General features: G+C 35.4%; 1 protein-coding gene across 1 annotated transcript; it reads left to right on the forward strand.

Annotated features, from left to right (window-relative positions):
• Positions 1-1,068: 1,068 nt before the first annotated feature.
• On the forward strand, positions 1,069-22,855 carry LOC149795288 (polyadenylate-binding protein-interacting protein 2-like). Its single transcript, XM_089965007.1, has 4 exons — positions 1,069-1,221; positions 6,543-6,680; positions 14,481-14,702; positions 17,692-22,855. Exons 2-4 carry the CDS (start codon positions 6,546-6,548, stop codon positions 17,755-17,757), a joined length of 423 nt encoding a protein of 140 aa, XP_089821133.1. The 5' UTR covers positions 1,069-1,221; positions 6,543-6,545; the 3' UTR covers positions 17,758-22,855.
• The last annotated feature ends 1,397 nt before the right edge of the window (positions 22,856-24,252 follow it).

Here is a 24,252-nt window from a genome sequence, read left to right on the forward strand (position 1 = left end):
TTTTAAAAGTTTAATTCTGCGAAGGAAAATAGAAGAAGGAAGGTATGAAGTATTTCCTTATTCTGTAGGTGTAACTATTTATCAGCACTTTATCCAAAAACTATGAAAACCACTGCATACAAATCACTATGTAAACGAATTCTCTCTTGATATAGTCTACGTGATAGAGGTCATACAGGCGTTCAGTACCACTTATTTCGGTTAAGAGTGTAATTTTTTATACAGTGATTTCAAATATCTTCAAATGGCGATTATTCACTGTCTTTAGACCTCAAATACTCACTTTACTTGTACAGTCATTACATACGCGCACTGAGAAATATATTCGTCGAAATCAATGTTAAAGTACATGGACATTTTTGGAGGTCATCCAATAAAAACCGACCGAATGACGCGCGATTTGATGTCATGAAATCTGCGCAAGCTGAAACGAATTCGGATTACCTGTTAGTTGTTATGTTTATACGATGACTGAATCGTGCCACGAAATAGTTTTAATAAGATATTATATTGTTTAAACAAGATATTATTTCCTTTAAGGAAAGGTATTTTCTTGTTTAAACAATTCATTCTTTCGTTTAAACAAAATATTATTTTATCTAAACATGATATTATTTCGCTTAAACACCATATTATCTTGTTTAAATAATATATGCCAAAAATTACGGACACTATCCAGCCATCGTATAATTAGAACTGACGTCATCTTTTTCTGGACCTAGGTTAGTACCTGGCCACCATTGTAAAACTCCACATTAGTAAATAATTGTAGCTTTTCTCTTGCCAATTAATGTGCAGGGTAATCAACAGCCATGAATAAATAGACTTTGATGAAACTATACTAGTATCATATTCTGGAACAACAATCAAAATAATAGCATATGCGCCTACTACGACGTTGACATACATTCTCCAATGTTATTTATAGTAGCTTATTTACAAACAAAGTCTCATGTCGTGCGAGTATATTCATGCGCGCAACTTGCTGCTCGTTCAAGTCATCAAGCGCTTTTCTACAGATGTTTCCATTTTATAATGCGACGAATAAGAGTGAAACTATTTTATAGAAATAATGTAAAGCTCTTAAGAGATAGATTTTCAGAAATTCAAAATTTACATCAGAATTATTTCGCGACGAGTATTAATTAGCAAGTGACAAGTTCTACTTTCGGAGAAGATTGATCAATTGTACTAGTAGCGAACGGTCGACGCAAATATAAGGTATATTAAATGATTTTATATGTAGCTTTTTACTGTTATCAGTACCATTAAACAGCATTTGAAATGACAACTACAAAGTAAGGAAAGTCAGGAAGACTATTTTACATCCAATTACTTGAAAGTCGCGAAGCTTTCGACTGAAAACAAAATGGCGCTGTATTTAGGCACTATAAACTTTGTGTTCTTTCCCGTAAACGGTCTTCCTAATGCAGTTTACATATCGCATAATGTATCAGTAACATTTAATTATTGTTAATTGTATTATTCTGTTTCGTTCAAATTACATGTATGTCTGTTGATAACCTATGCAATATAGAAGCCCACGGGGTTCATAATCTTTACTTAAAATGTAACCAAAATTGAAAAAGTCGGGTGAATCTGGCCCTGTTTTTACAACTGAGGTCACTGACACGACAATAACAACTATGGTACTGAAACCCGATAACGCATTGGAGAGTTAGATATGAGGAGCAATCACTCGAGCTTCTTGCTACAAGTTTCATTACTTTAAAAGCATCCAGTTCTAGTTCTTACTGAAACTTGAGTTCATTGGGGCTTCAAGACATTTGAAGGCCTATCATTTTATAGCTCCTTATCATGGAAAGCCACGTTGACTATTACAAAGAAGGCTAACAAAACTGTGGCGTTCCAAAATAGAAATCTGTCCATATGCCTCGAACACATTTGGAGTATTCATTGACCATTTAGGACCCATCTACATAATCAAACATTGTCAAACTTAAAGCAGTACTACATAGGGCAGCATGGTTTACTATTGATAATTATTGATGAAGCAGCAGGGTCACCACCATGCTCCATCATTTGGATACGAAGAGTTTCAAGTCCGATGACAACAAGCAAAACCTGTTATGATGTACCGGATTGTACACCAGCTATAGTCAACATGGGTCATGTATGCGCATTTACTCATTTTAAATGAAATAAAATTGTTCTTTTAAAATTTAACACTAACCAAAGTCAATTCAATCCTGAGTATTGAGTGCTATGCACCTTAACTGTTACACTGGTCAACAGTGAAATCATTACTGACTTGAAAAGGCCCTAATCTGTAGTATTTTGGTGTGCCGAACACGAATATAACCGTGAAAAATTTGTATTGGCTCTCGTTTTGAAGATATTCATATACCTCATTTTCTATGTTTCACTGTGTAAATTTCTCCAGTAGGACTGCAGCAACATCCGGAATAATGATGTAACATTGCATAATACCATCATGCTCACATCATCCACAGTTGATTGCATCATTTTCTGATGCAATGCAGTACTAATGCCATGCGGCTGCTGAAGTAAGTTGACGTCAGCAGTGTACTATACATGTGTAGGCCTATTATACTAATGCCAGGCGGCTGCTGAAGCTGACGTAAGCAGTGTACTATATAAAGCCCAATCAGATAGGTTCAGCATTTAAAATATTTTAGACGTTGTGCGAGACAGTTCAAGCTACTGTTACATAAAACTTATTATTTTATCCATTTACGTACAATAAAGAACAGTAATGCCTCGAAAGTGTGTTAATACCGCAGACAATTTTTGCTATATTTGTGGGGAAGTGACATTTGCCAACCAGAAGAAAAGTATCAATTCTCAAGTGAAGAAGGCATATCATCTTTACTTCGGATGCAAGGTTGGTGACCAAGACAAGCCTTGGGCTCCGCATATATGCTGTGCTACATGTACAACACAGCTTTCACAGTGGTTGAATTGCAAAAGGTCATCAATGCCGTTTGCAGTCCCAATGGTGTGGAGAGAGCCAAGCAACCACCTAAATGACTGTTACTTCTGCTTGGTTCCTCCTCTTTCCGGCGGAATAACGAAGCGAAAGAAGTCGAGAATAGTCTACCCAAACATTCCGTCTGCATTGAGACCAGTTCCACATGGTGAGGGACTTCCTATTCCAGAACCTCCAGCAGAATATTCTCTTGATTCATCTGACGAAGACAAAGGTGAGTCGACCTGTTCTTCTCCTGGTCCATCAGCATGCAGTGATCCAGATTTTCACTGTGGTGCATCATCAACCCCACACAGAATAACACAGGAAGAACTAAATGACCTGATTCGTGATTTGGACTTATCAAAGAACAAGGCAGAATTGCTAGGATCAAGACTCCAACAATGGATTCTTCTAGAAGAAGATGTCACAATTACTGCATATCGAAAGCGCCACCAGCAATTGGAGCCTTTCTTCAGAAAGGAAAGTAATCTGATATTCTGTTCCGATATTGAGGGCCTCATGAATGCTTTAAAAATCACTCATGACCCACAAGAATGGAGACTATTTGTGGACTCTTCGAAACTGAGTCTCAAGGCTGTGCTTTTGCACAATGGAAACATTCTTCCATCTATTCCAGTAGCGTATGCTGTCCACATGAAAGAGACATACGATAACTTAAGGCAGCTACTGAATTCCATTGAGTATAACAAGTACAGCTGGCACCTCTGTGGTGATTTGAAGGTAGTTGCCCTTTTAATGGGACTGCAGCAAGGATATACAAAATACATGTGTTTCTTATGCGAGTGGGATAGCCGAGCAAGGGAAATGCACTACATGAGGAAGGAATGGACTCACAGGCAGAATGTAGCCATTGGAGAGAAGAATATCCAACACCCAGCTCTGGTTGAGGCTCAGAAAATCTTGCTACCACCCCTTCACATCAAACTAGGTTTGATGAAGAACTTCGTGAAAGCCATTGACCGGACTTTGCCAGCATTCCGATACCTGCATGAAAAATTCCCTCGACTCAGCGAAGCAAAGATTAAAGAGGGAGTTTTTGTGGGTCCTCAGATTCGAGAGCTTTTCAAAGATGACCGGTTCAACAACTTGCTGGAAGGTGACGCGAAACAAGCATGGAATGCTTTTCGCCTAGTTTCTACAAACTTCCTCGGAAATGTTAGGGCAGAAAACTATAAGGAACTTGTAGAAGACATGTTGATGAAGTATAAGAAACTTGGCTGCAATATGTCTCTAAAGATTCACTTCCTTCATTCCCATTTGGATTTCTTTCCTAGCAACTGTGGTATTGTTAGTGATGAACACGGCGAACGTTTTCATCAAGATATCGCAACAATGGAACAAAGATACCAGGGAAAATGGTCCACTACAATGCTGGCTGACTACTGCTGGACACTCCTCAGAGATGCTCCCGAACAGCTGTACAAGAGACAGGCGAAGAAATCTAAGATGTAGTCAATGACTTGATTTTTTATAGGTAGGCTATTACAGTTGACCTTTTACTATTGGAATGCATTTCGTTATGTAAACATTAATTTCTTGCAGATTACAAAAAAAACTAGAGCCAATTTTGCAATTTGACTGTCATATTCGTGTTCAGCACATAAAAATTGATAAGAATTGACTAATTTTATTTCAGTAACATGACTTTTGTAAAAATTTGTTGTCCAGTGTTACCAAGAAACTTCCACGAAAATTATCTATCACTGTGGACTTTTACAATGGTGGCATTGTACTAAGCTTGGGTCAAAATAAGAGTGCATCGAGTGGAATTATCACATTTGAGGATAGTAAGAATTTGTTTACCCATATGAGTAGCTCTCATTGTGACATCACAGCGCACAACATTCAATACGGTTTATACTGGATCACTCTTTTAGGTTCATTTTGTCCAAAAATGTCTAAATATTTTAACATTGGTTTTGTTGTATCTACCTGTCGTGGTGTCTTAATAATGACCTTCCAAAGGAATTTGGATGTATTCAAATCCAAATGAACTAAGTACTTTTATGTAGAATAAAATTCTTAAAAATGACACCCATTACTGAAATAGTTCATGTTGAATGCCTACATGACCCGTATGAGTTTTATTATAGTTGACATCCCAGTGACACTATACCTTCACCAGACAATAGCTTTCATTAGAGGACATTCGTGCAGATTTTTTGTCTGCTTCACCAGAGTCAACGCATACAAGGACTTCTTCCGAACAGGAATTTACCTGTGCAACTACCTACCCATCCAGCCTAGTCAACACCAAATCCATCAATGCTCTTGGAGCTGGGGTTTGCGTGAGGAGTGTTTAGCTACCATCCAGATGATTTTTACCTGTTTTTAGTTGCACTTGCACTTGCGTAGTTCACATGTGCAAGTATGCTTCAGAGGAACTAAGCACATTATTGAAAGAAGTGGTTACTGACTCTTTTTAGCTGTGACTCCAAAAAATGTTTTTTATTTTAATAAAATTCTGTCCCTAGCAAATTAAGATTTTTTCAAGTTCCATTGGTACATAATTTGCCAGCATGTTTTATTTGAATTCTGGTACTAATTCACATGGATTTTATACAATTTTTAATAGAATTTTAACTGCTGCAAAAATATATTTCACATTATTCTGTAATTATGGCATATATTATTGATTGCCCTTTTTATTCACAGATTACACTTTTTTGCCACTTATTTTAGCCAATAATTATACCTTTGCCTAATGAGAGGTTGATTTTATGAATATGTGCAAACACATGTGCTTCAGAGAGATTTTCCTTTAACCAGATGTATAAAAGATGTTTTGGTTAATTCACTTGTGCATTAATGGAAGTGTACAATTTGGACTTATCCGGGGGATCGGGGGCATAGTGGGCCCAAGATTTTCATGTCCTGGCCACTTTTTACCCCAAATCTTCAACTTCTTCTACTTTTGGCACCTGTCCATTTGCAATTGGACCAGTCTGCTTTAGATCTTCAGCCAAAAAGTCTAAAATATGGAAGCAAACTCTGATTAGGAAACCAATAATGTTGGCAAGAAATAAACTATAGTGAGAACCACAGGAAGCTACTGGCAAGCTTTCTTGCATACCTTTGTTGGCTGTACCAAGAAACAAACCCATACTGACATGAGGTGAGATGTCTGTAATATGTAAACTTAAGTGCTTTACACAACTCTGCTACTATGGGCTGTAGGCAATAAAATAATTGATTTCAAATGTTATGAATTTCAAAGAAAATGATTTCATTGAAAATTTAGTCTTTGGAAAGAATTCAGCTTTAATCAGGTTATATATTTAAACAAGTCGCACTTGTAACACCTGTATGTAGTACAGTAATTATTCTCTTAAAAGTCATTTCCAACTGCAGACAACATAGAACCTAATCTGCCATAAAATAATGCAGTGGCCTATTAGGGTCATTATTGTTATAGTTTTTACTCCTAACAAACTGCTGTTTGCAGTTGGACTTGATGTATACATCATTATTCCAAACCAACTTGCAAGTTAAAAATGCAAAGTGCTTGTTTGAAAATATTTCCAAGTATTGTTGTCTTGATCAAAGTTGATTTCATTGACATTTGTAGGTCATGAATATGAAAACACCCAAAAATCTGCTTGACGATGACCCCGAGGGGGAGAATGTACCTCATGTGGTGGTGCCTGGTGTAGAATACACTGAGCATGAATGGACAGAAGATGAATTAGAGGACATTGATAGACAGGTAGTTTTGCCAAATGTGTTGAGCCATTATTTTGTAAATGTTGATTTATTCTTTTGTTGCATCTCTTACCCCCCCCCCCCCCTTTCAAGTGTTGGTCAGGTAATTGCGGGAAAAGAAATAACGTGGTAAGGTCAGTACTCATTAGTTTTAATAAACTGGTCATATGAAGAGCTGATGTGATAATCTTTTGAATTTTTTTGTCCATCCCATGGTCTACATGTCCTAAATGAAAATGGTGCTGCTAGGACATGAAATATGGCCAAAACAGTGGTCAGCTTGAAAATTGTATTGCAGAATGGATGGTCATATCAACGAAGTATTCACTGAAAGACATGTCTAGTTCACCGTAAATGAAATAGTGCCAATCCAGTGTCCAGTTTCTGCATGAACCTGGGGTGCCGATCTGATGCCCAGTATGTTGGACATCTTGAAAATCTTGTTATTGCCTGTCCTCTTACATGGCTGGACATAGTAATATTGGGTTTTCACTCAAGAAAATGAGGCCATCTGATGTTCAAGATGGCTGCCATGACAGTCATGAGAGTCCTGTTGTCACTGTTCTTCCAGAATGGATGGTTATATCCACATGGAGTTTTCACTGAAATAACTTCTTACAGTGTCTAGCTGGTAGCAAATAAAAATTATGCCAGTATGACATTCAGTATGGTCACCATGGCAGTAATCATTAAAATTGTATTAAAACTCTGTTTGGACATAGTCATATTGATGTGAGGTTTTCACCAGAAGACTTCTGGCCTTAAATGAAAATGGTGCATATCTTGCATCCAGTATGGCCGCCACAGCAGCTATCTTGAAAATGTTATTGCTACTCCTGAAAGGAAAGTTATCTTGAAAAAATATATTGTTGTCTCTACTCCAGTCAAAATGAATGGCTATATGGAGTTTTCAGCAGTAGACTTAGTCCTGAATAAAAAATTTGCCAGTTGTACATCCAGTATGGCTGCCATGATAACTGTCTTAAAAATCTTTTTGTCTCTACTCTCCATGATTCATGGAGAACTTTTTGACATGGGATATCACCATAAGACTGTCCTAAATGAGAAGGATACCAAACTGACATTCAGTATGTGCACCACAGCAGCTAATTTCAAAAATATTGTTATTGCTTAAAAGAAATGATTGTCTCAACATTTAAAAGGAAAAGAAAAAGATCTGATCTAGAATTCCAGGAAATTCTGTTTGCCCAGTAGAGCATTAGTCCCTTCGATGGATTCTTGTCAAAATACAAAACAACCCTTTCCTAGGAACCTCTCTTGATAGAAATATGCAGTTAGACTAAAGTTAACATTTTATTCTTTAAATCATTTTTTTTATTATGAATTTGAACAGTTATCCTTATTTATGTTGATATATCTTGTGGTTTAGTACAGGCCTTGGTCATATGGGGCCCTGAGTGGCCACGTGGTCTAAAGCGCTTTCTGTTATGGATCACTGCCATCTCACCTCTGACTGCGTGGGTTCGAGTCTCGGATTCAGCCAATGTGGGTATGTGAGAAAGCTTGCCAGTAGCTTCTTGTGGGTCAGTGGTTCTTTCCGGGGTTTTCCTGGGTTCTTCCTCCACCATTAATACTGGCCGCCATGTATAGCCTATCTTGCGCTGAAAAATGGCGTTAAACCCTACAACAACAGCAAACATGGTCATATTCTTGATTCAGTTGTTATGGGTGAGTCTTAAAATGTATGTTTTCTTAGCCCAAAGTTTTTAAAAAAAATTCCTTTCAATTATGGTCTTTTGTGGTGAGGGAGGGTGTTCATTTTTCATCAAGCTTAAGGATGAGAAGTAACTGTAAACTCCTCAAGTGGTGATTGGTGGGTGCTAATCTCTTAGATTTTCATTAAATCTTTAAGTTTGCCAAAACCTGAATTAGAAACATTAAGCATAACCATGTAAGAAACATAGAGATCATTGTTAAAAGTATATTTAGCTTTCTGGGAAAATTATTGAAAGGATGGCATGCAAATTCATTTCATATTTTCAAAACTTTGTAACAGTGTTCCATCAGAGAAAATCTTCTTGAGGGAATAATCCGGGTCTGATAGGGACCTTGAAAACCTTGAATAATGAATTTGTCCCTCAATTCCTTGAAAACACCTGGAAAATTCAAAATATTGACTGAGTATCTTGAAAAGCCTTGATTTTCTTGAAACCAAAAGGAATTATTAAATAGTTTTCATTTTACAGATTTAATAAAAAAGAAAAGGAAAAAAAGATCTTGCTAATTTTGTACCATAAGGGAAAATTCCACAACTGGCCACTGCACAGTCGTACATGTTGAATTTCCAGATTACAAAGCCCAGATGTAGCCACGGTTAAAGTTGAATCATTTGTACGCTTCGAAATGGCTAGCTGCAAATTCTAACCTTGGTGGCTAGACAATGACAAATATAACGTTTGGATTTTGAGATCTTTCTCAGAGAGCTATGCAAAATGCCAATTATGCCAGAAAGATATTGATTTACATGCAGTGGGAGAGAGTGCTCTATGATCACATGTAGCTGGAAAAAAAACAAGTTCTCATAATGGCAGCTAATATGGCAAAACAAGAAGCCTTCAACATGAATGATGAAAGTATGTGAACACAGAGATTCAGGTTTTAAAATATTAACTGTATATAGTTGTAATTATGAAATTAGTTTGATCCGGTTCAGTATTTTGACTGAGAGGAAATATGATAGACAATAAGTGCAGTAAACACGATGAATCTAAAAGTATAGACTACAGCTAAGCTGAGAGAAATATAATTAATATGAAATAGTTAATTATCCAGACACAGTTTTTAAATATTGATAATACATAAAAACAAGTATCTTTGTTACTTTTTTGTGTGTTATGAGGGTGGGTGAAGAAGAAAGGCGGGTACTGTAAAAGACATTGAGACAGTGACAGCTGCTGCTGATGACTATGCATTAAAAGTAGAGACTCATAGGAAAATTTCTTTTATCACAACATCAGATAGTTCGAGAAAAATTGTTAAAGACAAAATCGCTTAACTTATTGCTCTTGAAAAACAGCTTGATGACAAGCTACAAGAACTGAAAAAGTCACTCAAAAATATTTTGGACTTTGTAAATAGTTCAGTGTAGACGGAGTATAATGAACAGAGTTCAGTGACTGTTCATTATTATAATGCCCATATATAGGATGCTTACTTTTAATGGGAATGATATCAATGACCGTAATCTTGACTTCATGGTTTGTTTGTTTTTAAATTTGCAAGAAATGCTCATTTTATGAAGTAATAGTAAATATTAAATTGTTTATATACAGTTTCATTTATGTATCCTTTAAAATTAATGTAAGAACAATCCTTAAAAACTTGAAAATTTTGAAAGAAATATGCTGCTAACCCTGAATAATGTTTTTGTTTTAAAAAAATTATTTTGTACTGTTAGCTTTTATTTTATATACCTTTTCAGAACCTTAACACCCATACCTTTTTATTTATGAGTTATATAACATCATGTTTATGTTTATTTGGAAGAACTTTCTGGATTTTTTTTTCATTTTGTTTATTTTTAAATATGTTAGAGCTCACTTTGGCACCATATAGTAGGTATTTATGCTTCACACTAGTTGCTGTATAACATAAAGTGGTTCCTTGACAAGAGGTTCCTGTCAGAGCTCTGCAACAACATCCATGATAAAAGACCTCATTAAAAATACTTACAGGTTGAAACATTAAATCAAATTATTTTGTTACTACTGGAGTTGGGTGCAACCACCGAGTAATATAATTTGCTTCTGAACAAGGTACGAAAGTTAGATTCTTCACTCATTCAATGACTTTGCTATGTGATTTTTTTTAGAGGAACATTGAATGAGTTTCTTTTTAGATGCTTCCTCATCTTAGCCAGGTTAGTTCCAGTATTATGTTACAGCGCAAGGCGAAATGTAGGGTTCAAACCATCAAATACATTTGAACCTGTCTTCAAAGACCACCCCTCCTGCCAAAACAGTGTGGTCTCTCAAGACAGGTGGTCTCTCATAACAGGTCATAATACTATATATTCAATAAATCTATGCAGTCTCTCAAGCAGGGATGGTCCTGGCTTTTAAAAAGCTGTCGCCAAAAAAATCGCCAACCTCAATATTTTGTCGCCAATTTTCAAAAAGTGTCGCCAAAACTTGTGTACATTTTTCCAAGTGTTAATTTAGTCTATTAATGTAACAGGCAATGAAAATTACAAAAGATGGGTTAGTTAATACTTTAATTACAACAAGCATTAACAAAATGTTACAAACTGTTACATGAAGATCTGTCACGATTTTAGAGTTGCCCACTTGTTGAATGCAGTTTCAAAGTCTAATTTTTCACATCTGTACATGCTGATTCTCATTAAATTCTCGAGAGATGAGATGCGGAGCTTATTTCTGATGTCAGTTTTTATGAGGTTCATCTTACTGAATCCACGTTCACAGTCTACAGTGCTGACAGGTGACACCAGTAGTCTCTCAGCAGCCCCCCCCCCCCATGGCTAGCATCCCAAAGCTTGTAGTGAATTGCTTCCTAGATCCCAAGAATGATCACTGAATGCAGTATAAATTTTCTTGAAAAGCAAAATAGGATCTCCATTCCCACGAATGAAACTTACACGAGTCAATGCCTGGCAATATTGGACCGTATATATAAGCATAAATTCACACCCAATTTAGGGATTCTTTCACTCCTGTATTTTGAGAAATAAATAATTATTATTAATTATGCAAAACTTTTTTTTTTTTTTTTTTTTTTTTTTTTTGCTATTTCTTGTTGCAGAGTTTAAGTCTCTGCAGCCGGAACACGGAATTGATGGCAAAAGAAAAGATCAATGAGTAAAATGCTGCACTGGCAACAGATATAATTGTGATTGAGATTTTTTCCATTTGCTTTGTATTTATACACAGTCGGTACTTCAGAGGTTATAAGTTTTCTATGAAGGTTTAGCAAAACTATTGTATTGGTATATGTATAAAAAAAAAAAAAACAAGGATTAGCCATACAATTTAATTGTATCTGTTCTATTCACGTCTTCAGAAGTCGGTCAGTTGTAGGTATAGTGCGGTAGCATGACTGACTTTATCACAGCATACAGTACTCAGCCCGGATGTCAGCATAAGCAGATTATGATGTAACAATGCACTGTAAAGATGGGGTTGTCAATACAAACAAAGGATCGTTTATGTAACAGATTGATTCCAATGCATTGCTTAGTCAGGTTTGTGGCTTCCTTTCGTTCTTGCTTTTAATTTATCCCGTCCAAATCCATGATTGTATGTACATATTAAATAACCAAAAAGTATGTCACCAAAAAAATCGCCAGATGGGATATTTTTGTCGCCAATAAGGAAAAAAAATCGCAATTTGCGACATTGGCGAAGCCCAGGACGATCCCTGCTCAAGACAGTTGGTCTCACATAACAGTGGTCTTTCTGGACAGGTTTTACTGTAGTTGGTGTTGAAACAAACTCTTGCACTTTCATAGCATGTGTTTTGATAGCTCATTGACCATTACCCATCTCATGAATAAGTTAGCAATTATCACTGTCTGATTTTCTCTAGTAATTCTTTGATGATAAAAAGATACAAACTTGTTTTTTGAAACTTAAACTTATGTAAATAGCAATTTGTGTTTTAAGAATAGAATCAGTAACATGAATAATTTGACTGCCACATGTAAATTATTTTTTTCATAAAAATCAGTTTGGAACCATAAGTGAGCCTGTCTTGGGGAAATAATGGTGGACATAGTTGTTTATGGGAAGTACGACTTTATTAGATTGACTCTTTTCATAAACCATTGGGCTAATATATTCAGGAAAATATATAATTTATAGAAAGCAGAGTCTAAATATTATGTTATTGAAGATTTAGCTTTAAAATGCAATTATTTAGGTCAGAAATATACAGGAAAATGCTATATTGTGGAATTCGAGACTTGTATGATAAATGTTGTACTCTGAGTTCACTAATTTTTTTGAAAATATGAATAATAAAAGCAGTGAAGCATATACTATTTAACCAATACATTTTACCAAGTATGTAGACAAATAAAAATATAAACTTCCTTTTGCAACCCTATCAATAGACTGTTGTAAAGAAGCTATAAATTGAGTGGTTACATTATGAAAACCCCTCTTTCTAAAGACAGATGCACTTGCATGTTTTCTTTGTCAATTTGGTTAAAAAAAGGTTTTAGTTCATTCATATACTGACTTTAATTCTTTAGTGCATTGTCTATTGAACAGTTATGGTAAAGTTTATTGGCAACAAACAAATGAGGACAAAACAGTATGATATGAAAGATGTGTGCATTTGTTCTCTTGTACATATTACAGGGGTTGTTTCAAACAAGCTTAGAAATCTCTTCAAATGCCATTTTTATAGTGAACTTTGTGTGTATGATATGGAGCCTTAAAAAAAATTTCAGTCATATTGCTACTATTTCTGCAGTGTGGCAGTTTTTAGTGATGTCTAGCACTGGGTCATCATGTCACAGACACATAGCTGGATGTCCCATCCAGTCACATCTTAATGCCAGGCCGACCAGTCCTAACACTAACCTCTTAGTGCTGAATGCCAAGCGAGACAGCTCTTAGTACCATTTTTTATAAGTCTTTGGCTTGAACCCGCAACCTCCCACATCTGAGGCAGACGCTCTAACCACTAGACCACCAGAACAGTAACTTAAAAAAAGTAAAAACAAATATTCTTGATAAAGGGTAGCTGATAAAGCATTTGTACTAACTTGCAATTACAGTACCATAATCTAGCTATATATATAGTGTGTGTGTATTGTGCTTTGCTCCCACATTTCCCTGTTAAGCTCTTACTTCTCCCTGTTATGTCCAAAAAGAGAAGTCACTTTTCATTAAAATTAAATTCTAGCTTGACCCCTGAAGGGGTATAGGGAAATCAATACAGGATGAAGTGAACCTTGCTATTTTGGTCCTTTTTAGCTGAAATGACAAACTTGAGCATGGCTGTTTCATCTGAACCACACCCTAGTTTGGTTCATGGGCTTACTGTTCAAGAATCTTTCCACTGTCAGTTTGTGTCAATTTACAGTGTGTAAAAAAAGTGCAAAACTTCCTGCTTGACCCTTTTACATGTAGAAATTTCAAATCCCCAGACCAGGGCACCATTTTGATATTGGTAGAAAATATTCCTACTTTTGTCCCTAACCTGTTTTAGGCTGTATAATTTACAATACAACAAAAGAGGGTTTTATTACAGAAATTGTAGACAGATTTAACTCTACAATGATACCAAATAATGTAGACTTTCTACCCACATTACAAATTACAGCAGAAAATCCCAAACTTTTGAGACCCGAATTTTTGTCCATATTTCAGACTTTTTGGCTTGAGATCAGAAGCAGACCGAAGTGCACGTAGCCAGGTGAACCTTTGCAAAATAGTATAAGTTTGAGATTTCAAGTAAAAATAATCCAGGACATAAAAATAATGGGCCCAATAAGTTTTTTAAAAAGGTCAAATGTTTTCCCTTCTGCACATGAATGAGTGAAATAGCCAGCTGAAAGAACTGAAAATATCTCAGGCATGTGGTTAAACAAAATTCAGCAGCAGATGCATTTCATTGTATTCAGAAGTAAACCCCAAAATGCATTCCCTGCCCTCATTTCAGACTAAAATTGAAAAGAATCTCTAGGGTTTACTGAGTTAAGACATCAAACTTTGACCATATTCTTGTGATTACAAATCCAATAACTTGACATTTCTGCATTTAGTATGCCAGGCGTAAAACGTTGCATTTTGTAATGCATGTGTTTCTTTTTCAGGTTCAGGAAGAGCTATGGGAGGAAGCATTTATAGAAGCTTGTTTTGATGAGATGTTACAGGAAGAAGAAGCTCAGTGGCAGTATTACCAGGTCACACTGGGAGGGGACACCATCATGGGTGGCACCTGCCCTCCTGCAGTAGCTGATACGTTAGAACATATAAATCAAGAGCAACAATATTTATGTGTACCGGACAGTAGCGAACAAAGGGCAGTAGTTCAGGTATACTGGTGTGTGTGCGTGTATGTATGTATAAATAATGAGATTTATTTTCTTCACTGTCCAGCAGTTGCATCACTTAACTCGGAAAGATGTTCAGATCAGAACTTTAAATTTGTCATGAGAGAACGAAAATGCAAATGTGAAAGCTGAGATTTTGAGACCTTCGATTGGAAATCTTAGATATTAATTAATGTGAACCTTTGAAGTATTTGTAAACTAATATCCTTTTGTAAAGATGGGTAAAGATTTGTTTGAAGAAATATGGCCAGTCTCTCCCTACATATTCTGGCCCCATGAATGGAATTTATATTGTATCTTTGCATATCATGGTTTACCATATATACTCATGTAACAGCCAAGTCCACTGCAAACAGCAGAGACCTAGAACTGCCACTACATAATGTGCCAGCAAATCAGGATTATCAGTAAGCCACCCAGGGTTCCCATGCTACTGGAAATCTGGAAATAATTGAGAAATAATTTGTTTCCCGACCGTGAAAAGTTCTTAAATTTCACAAATATTGATGAACGTTGGGGAAGAACACAGGAATTTTCTGCCACCACTTGATGCCCAAAACAATCACTTAATTGAGTCATAACTAAACTGAACGTGAGTTGAGTTTATTGAGTTCTAACCAGAATATTCGGAGGGTGCAGTATGGATCATTTGGGTGCATGCAATAAACATATATGCTGAGTCATTCTAAATGCTCAGTGGATTAGATATGTTTAGTGACTTGTATTTTTCAAAGTCAGCTTGATATCCGTATCTTTCGTTACATAGAAGGTATGAAAACCAGTCTAGCATCATAGGCGGCCAACATGGTCGTGGCAAGTCGTATCCACTTACCGGACACAAGGGGCTCATATCATTGCTTACAATTGATCTGTCATACATGTACTATATATTATATAGTGCATGTATGACAGGTTAGTTGTATGCAACAATACGAGCCCTTGTGCTTACCAGATGGTCCAGCAAACTTAAACGTTGTCAGATGTTACCTGATACAGTGGAACTCCACTGTAACGCGATAATTGGGGTCCCTAAAATTGGATCGCGTTAATATGGGGGTCATGTTAATGCGGGGTTTTACAGTATTTTACTTTTTTCAGAGAACAACTCATTGGCACATATACATGTATTCATGTCTAATGTATATGATGAATAAGGTATCAAAACCGTTTACTATTGTGCCATCGTGGCATGCAGTTCATCTATAATACTTGTAATTCCATTGAAAAATTGCACAGATTTACAGTATTCAATAATTTTTTCCCAGATCATTGTCTGAATTCAGCGTGTAATATACAGCATGAACAGAGTATCAGCACTGTTTATTTGCCATCTGATATCGTACCTTGGGGCTTGCAATTAATCCATAATATATATAATTTCATTGCAAAATATTGCATACATATTTAAACTATTTAATAATTTTGTCGCACATCATTATCTGTCTGAATTTAATGGGAAAACTTAACAGCAAAATTAGGTTAAGAAAGACGAAGCACCTGTACGGTTCATTACGTTCCAGGGTCTATAAACGGTGTCTGTTCAAATTTCACACTGCTAAAATTTTCTCATATGCGTTTCTGTGTACATTTATCCATTGCAAATTTCCATAATTAATGCTTGTATGCCTACTATTTGGTTGAACGACTACAGCAAGAATAATTAACAATCAACATATGCTTTCAGCATGCATATATCTTTTACTTCAGATTTTGTGAATATCGAAAGGTACATCTGAAAACTACTATACTAATCATTGCACAAAGTACAGATAACGACTTGTGCTTCCATAACAATAAAATATATTTTTAAAAATAGGAAGTTAATAATGAGTTCATAAGAAACATCATACCCATGTAAAACCAGAGAACTAAGTGCAGTAGGCCTGCAATGGTCATGAGTCACTTTCATAAATTTTTTTAAGCTGAACCCTTTCAATTTCCAGCTAATAAAGTGGAAATTATTTACTGGTCAAATGAATGTGTCTATTAACGCGGCCAAGCCCGGGAAACATGTTGGCGGGCTTTCATTTTTTTTTATGCTTATTAAATTGAGAATCTTTTATCAACCACCACAGTGTCTGCTGCTTGGTTGTGTATGCAGTTAAAGAAGAAACACATGTCTTCTATTGTTTGAGTAATGATTGTATACAGAATTAATTAAAGACAATCACAAAGACAACTTTCTGGCTTTACTCAGTAATAAGTAACATTTCCGATAATGTTTATTTTGGCATAACACTTCAAGAACCTGGTGAAATTGTTAAATTTCAGAAGCCAAGCCACGATTGTATTAGATTCGAATTCATACGCAAACTCTTCCCCAAAATGATAATAAACATTTTACACACTATTTCTCATACTTTAAGAAAAGTATTTTTCTGGGTACAAGAAAAATACACTTACATGTATTTAAAATTTAAGGAACCACAATCATATTCGAATTCATACATGATCTCCTCCACAAAATGATTATAATTTTTTTTTTCGCAAAGTGCAGAGAATGAATTGTGTTTGTGAACTTGTTTTTCCATAACGGTAAAATATTTTTTATAAAAAATAGGAATTTAATAACTTTTGCAGATATTTATTTTATTCATTAGAAAGATCATAAAAGCAATTGTTGTATACAACAGCTTGCTGTTTATATAACAGTTGAAAAATTTCTTTTTGTATTTTCATGAAATAATTGTGGTAGACATTTATTGACATCATATTCACGATGGTCTAGTTTTGTGGACTGCATTTGTGTGGGATATTTATCATTCTCAAATGACAAACTTGAGCCTTAATCAGTATGAATTAGAGGTATCACTTTTGCAGAAGCAACAGAAGTCTTATCATTGTCAACATTTTGTGTTTAACTTTTTGAAAGTCTTGTACATTTAAGTATGTCACTGCATGTTTTGCATGTAAACATTACATTACACTGAACTGTGGTTTGTAACCATATCTTTTTAATTTTTAAACATAGGTTAGTCTCAGTAAGCTTAATCCTGAGGCACCCGAATTCATTCCTAGAAGAAGCTGGCGGAGCTAGTGACCTGGGACCAGAGTCTAGGAACAGTATTTCTTAAAGCAGCAGTGCTGAGGCAGCCCAGTATTTACCAATAATCTTTGCATCCAAGTGCTCACAGGACCATATTCCTAAATATTAGTGGTAATAGAACACCAATATATACCACACAGGAAGTGGTGTGGCTTACGGGTAATAATGGAGTACTTTACCTTTGTAAATTTAAATTGTTGTCTATGGTACGGTATGGTAGATGTTCATGTTGGTGGATAATGGTTTGTAGTTATGTCTTTGTTAATTGCAATATGTTGAATAGTATGGTAAACAGACAGGTGAGAATGTGACCTTAGTTTGATATTGCATATTTCACTTAGTTTAAGAGAGCAGTATTCAGGATAGAAGGTGCATTTAATTACTAAGCAAACTTGTTGCATAATTATAAAAACTGGTCTTTACAAACTTTCATACACAAATGGTTTTGTGATAGGTACAGATAAACTGTGCTGACTATTTATAATTCATACCAGTATCCATAACTTAAACATGTGTTTTATATCGGGTATAAATTTGAAGTTGATATGCCTTCATTTGAACAGGTGAATAATATAGAAGTTACCTCAGCAGTTCCTTTAACTTAGCTGACAGTTGAAATCTAGAACAGCCCAGCTTTTTATCACTTTATTTTAAAATAAATTCTGAAGGTTGTGAGGTACAATAATCATCATGTAGATGTCAGGCTGTTTCAGATGATTTGCAGATGGGATTATAACTCTTATATTAATTGTAATGAATCGTTGACAATGATTTCTGATTTACTTTATGGCACTCATGTTATATCTGGTCAATACAGTGTTTTTTGTATCCATGTCACATTACAATTAACAGGATGCTAATTAAATGTATGAATGGAATGTATTTGATTCTTGTTTTCAGTAGTAAGTCGTGTTGCTCAATACATTCCATTATAGTGTAAATTGAAAGTGTCTTGTCAAGACAAAATGCATATCTCTTAAGGGTGTACAATAATACTCAATGGATTTATGTTCATTTGATCTCTTTTATAAATGTTATCCCATGTATTAAGATCCCTGCCAAAGTTCATTGTCACTTGATAAATGTAACTAATTGTATATCAGTGTTTCTTTTTATTTTTGAATGAGAAGCATATTCAGTTTGAGGGAAATTAAAGATGTATGAAGTATAGTAATTGATATATTGTCCTGTGAATCATGCAACATTCATACTATTCATTATGCTGTGATTAAACACTAGTTAAGATGGTGCTTACACTTATTAGATTGATTGAGAGAACTGTTATTGCAGGTTAGTTATAGACAATGTGGACCTTGAAAGAATGTTTACCCATCAGCATATTGTTGTCATGAGTTATCATCAGTGGTTACAAGTATAGTATGCATAAATTGCATTGACCATTTTCCACTCATACCTTATTGGGCCCCTGGTTATGCAGGTGTATAGGCCTAAGCTACACTGTTATTGGTTGTTAGGCATTATTGACGCTTTGGCAAGTTGCAAATTGACAAGGTTACTGAGAAATGAACCTGGAGCATACCGCTCGCCACATGGAGTGTGCTGCCAGGTTGGCAACATGGCTGAGTTGTCTATGGCACATTTATGTATGTCTGTTACCCAGTAATATTCAGCATGAGAGAACTTGTTAAATGTAATACGTTAGTTTATGCATCATGCTAAGGCAGTCTTGTATGGTTGCCTGCTCAGATGCTTTGTTAAATAATGATTTTGCTAGCATTTTCATTGCATTAGGTACGGCAAACACTATTGATGTCTATTGCAGATGCAGTCAGAACAGCTTCTAATAGATTTTGCTTGATAATTTTCATGAAGATGAAATTGTTATTCTAAACCAAATACTTTTCCCTTCCCAATCATGAAAGTAAGACTTAACAATGATTAGTGACCGCTCCAGTGGCCTAGTGGTTAGAGCGTCCACCTAAGATGCGGGAGGTCATGGGTTCAATCCCCGGCCGAGTCATATCAAATACTTACACAAATGGTACTTAAAGCTGCCACGCTTGGCGCACAGCATTAAGAGGTTAGCGTTCGGACTGGTAGGCCTGGTGTCAGGATACTGTGACTGAGTGGGACATTACGCTACATGTCTGCGACATGATGCTCCATTGTGGTGACTGACATTTTTTTAAAGCTAAAGTTCCAAATCTCACACACACACACACACACATACAATGATTAGTAAAGCAAAGAAACCCAAAGCATAGATTCACATTTTTTCCTAGCAAGTTGGCTAGAAATGTGTCCTGAACCTATCAGAATGTGATACTCTAATAGATAGATTCCACTTGTACCTGCAGAGTTTAGTGCAAAGTTGCACCCATTGAGAAAAGTTCAACCAGAGCTGGAGATTACTCCATCATATGTTACTGAACTACACTCAACAGCACCCTATACCATTACCAGCACCAGTGTAATATGGTCAGTTCACTTTTTGCATAATGTGCTTACATTTGTTATGTATGTATTCATTTACCATTTCAAATTATTTGTACACCTTGTACAGGTCATTTTATTGTCTGTTTATTACTCTTTTTTTTTTTTTATATCTCCATTATCCGTGTGCCAAGCACACTGTTCATATTGTATACCATATGAAGACAGTATTCTGTATTGTCAAAAAGCACTTGGTACAAAAAAGGAAAGACCAAAACAAACAAAAATCTCAACAAAAAGAAAACAAAAATGAACAAAACTTCCAAAAACATTTTTTTTTTTTCTCCAATAAGTGGCTGGAATTGAATAGCAATGCTGTGACTCAACATTTTTTTATTAGCATAATTCATGTTTGTTGCTTAAAAGCCTTTGTCTTTTTAAGCTTTAAAAAGGTATAGAAAGTTGGATTTATCATTCATATAATGATCACTTTTGTGGCTCGTGTCATTGCCTGCATGATTGTGCTGATATGTACATAAACCCAGTAGATAAATAAACATTACATGAATGGGAAACATTTAGTGCCATTTTTAGTAGTGGTCAGATGTGATCCTAATGATAGCTTTTAGCTGCAGACTTTTCTGTTGGACTGTTTTGGCTATGAAATTGTGTTGGATATGTAAAGTAATATAACTAAAGAGAGTGAACTGGATTAAAAATACGTAATTTTTTCAAGAAGTTAAGTGTTTTCAATAGAACAAAGGTTAAAAATTAAAGTCAGCAAAAGTTCCTTACTTTACCATATATTATAGTAGTACAAAGGAAATAAAAAGAAAAATGATTGTTACTGCATTCTTAACCACTGCTCGATTTCTTTCAACTTTTTCAACCCACATCTTATTTACTGGATGTTGAGCATTGCACCTTAGTTCATGTTACGAGTGTATACATGTTCTGCTCATTCTATATCATTCAGAACTTGAGGACCACTGTAAATTATGCAAGTGTATCAAGGTTGAAAGTTGAAAATTCAAATAAGATATTTTCCATCAGACTGTAGTAATGATGGAACCTTTATGGGCATGTAATATATAAAGTTGTGTAGTGTTTGTTGCTGAAATGAAATAATGTTAAATCTTGCCTTTAGTTCATTGTATTCAATGGATGATAACCAATCTGCTATATACTAACAGATTCTGAGATAGCTTCTGTATCACTTAATACTGATGGTCACTTGTTTTTTGCTTTCAAATTGTTTTCAAGATTTTAATTCTCATTTTAAGAAGGATAACTTTTTAATATGATACAGTTGAAAAGAAAGAAAGGTTTAATACATTATGACATTCTGCTTAACTTAACACAAAGTTATGGAAAAATGTTTTCTTTTACAACTTTATAGTTTTGAAAAGTCTTATGAGTGGTTATCCAAGCAGTAAATGTGCATAATTCTAGATAGAAAGTTATTGTATCATGCTGTATCTAGTATTTAGCATTGCTTTTGTATGTAGTTAATAGTCAGAATCCTGAAAATTCTGTGTTGATGTTAAATTTTCATCAATTCATGTCTTGGAATGTTTTAATCATCATTTGAGATATTGAAATGCATTGGGTGAGGTGGGGGGGACAGCAGTACAGATATTCAGAATATGTCTGCCATTTGTTGTATGCATAAGATTTACATGAGATTTCAACCATTAATGTAGCCCCTTCCAAGCATATGCTTGAGATAAACTTTCTAAAATTTTTCTGGTGCACTTCCCTGACCAAACGCTTGAATCATATAGTGAATGTACAAAACAAGTTTATGCCAAGTAATGGTAATCATAAAACTTGGTGCAAGACAGATTGCTTAGAACTTGCATATCTCTAGGTGTGGGATTGGTATAAAGATCAGTTTATGTTTGGCTCTTAAACATTTTGTCTACCTGTTACCAGGCAGAGGTCAACTCCATTAATATTTCTCGGGTCATACTGCCACAATATTTGTAGCTTAACATTTCAGCATGTAATGAATGTTCTCAATATGCTGACTGCCTTTACAAAGTTAATTTGCCTTTTTAGGGTAGCATTTTGTATTTTGTCTGACATAGCCCCACATCAGATGTGAGGAATTTTTAGGGTATGTGAACCAAGTAGATGAAATATGAAATTAACAGATTTTGACTTTTTCTGTTTCTGCTGTACTTTTTTAGATCCTTGTTAATGAAGATTTCTTATACATGTAACTCTTAAGCAACTAACAGGCATACATTGTTATCAATCTTCTCTGACATTTCTAATAGCTGGATTTGTGCCTTTTCAGTATTTTTTTATTGATTAATTGACTTTCAAGCATAGATAAGCCATTTATTGCCTCAACATTTCTATTATTTGAACCCGCTAGGACTCGTATTTACTAGTCTTTTATGATTAAGTATATTACCATAGGTGATTAATATATCTGAGCAAAATTAAAATTTGTTTGCTTTCAATAAATTTCAGTGTCCAGTCTACTGGTATTTCATTGTTTTCTTCACCATTCACAATAATGTATGCCAACGTATTGCTATGCAGCATTTGTATTGTTGATTTCAATGGTGACGTGGTCTGTGGTTTATCTTGCGTAAACTTAAAACCATCAAATGGTAGACTATGAAACCTATAGTCAGTGTTTTCATTTGTTTGTCAATTGAATAAATATGCTGTTTATAAAAAATGTGCCTTGTTTTATTGATTTTACAGTGATGATTTTAAAGTTTGGAGGGTATACAGAGCACTGTCATTGCTAAAAAGTTTCAGATAGCCCGATCCCAAGGACATCTCTGATTTTAGATCAGTCTTGTCCTAAATGAGGTGCCAATCAGGCTTATCAAAAAAATATAATTTGCCTGAGGAAACTTTTAATCCCACTGATGAAATGTGCAAATGTAGTTCAAGATATTGACAAACCTGCCATAAATGCGCAATCTTTGACATACCTGCTATGAATGCACAATCTAAATTGGATCACCACAGTCCTACGTGAAAATATGATCTGATTTTAATCCAATTGAAGAATGGCGTTGCCTGCTAAAACTACGATTTTGTACTTCAAAACCCCTGACATGGTTATGTTTTAAGGAAACAACAAGTTTCTGTATTTTTCAGAAAGAGAAGAGCCCCCTCCTACATTTCCCCCAACACTTTTAGTATATGCTCATTATATGTAGCATGTATAAATGGTAAACATGTCATGATTGGAGCTGATGTGAAATTATCCCTTTTGCAGTTTAAAGAGCAGCAATTAAGGGTAAAGAAGTCGGGTATAAAACACCATTTCAGATATTAATTGGCTGACAATAGCTTGTGAGATGTGTGGAAGGCTACAGTGGGTGAGCCCATTGTGCTCATTTGCATAGGTAGGATCAGGAAGTAGAAAAACCCATTATAGGTAAATCATAGAGATGCTTGATTCATGTAAAAGAATGAAAGTTATTTATTATCATTACCTTGAATAAGAATGTTGAAGCCATTTGTACTATGTTTTTGACACGGTGAACAGCGGCAACATTTCTTTGAAACTGGATTTTACTGCATCTATAGAATCCAAAACATGATCATTTTATTGGTAGGAATAGTGTTTGAGTGTAATTCATATTTTAAGCCGATTTAGGAAGCAAGTAGCTATCGACAGACCCAAACAAAAATAAATTGCAGAACTCTTGGTCAACAGATTTACTTTGTGTTGTACTCCAGCCCCCCCCCGCCCCCCCCGGGGGGGTCTATTAATTCTTAGCACATGCTGCCAACAACACATTGACATACATCAACTCGGTTCTGACCAGGATTCACTCAGAGATTCCAGCAGAGAAGTTAGAACACCTGGACCATCTAGTACCTAGTCAGTGTAGTGATGAACACTAATGACACTTGCATTACATTCAAACCCCTTTGAACCCTATTGAATTTATATTCGAATTGTAGCTATTGCAACATTGTGGTGTGACTATTATAAATGGGAAATTTGGGCACTTGAAAATTGGAGTCCAGGCTTGTGGAATATCAGTCGGGGCTTGTGATTTTATTTCAGTCACAAGTCCTGGGCCAGTGGCTAAAATAAATTTTCTTTGAGCA

Source organism: Sinohyriopsis cumingii, chromosome 7, assembly GCF_028554795.1.
Source record: "Sinohyriopsis cumingii isolate HCF-2022 chromosome 7, ASM2855479v2, whole genome shotgun sequence".
In the NCBI taxonomy this organism is placed as follows: domain Eukaryota; kingdom Metazoa; phylum Mollusca; class Bivalvia; order Unionida; family Unionidae; genus Sinohyriopsis; species Sinohyriopsis cumingii.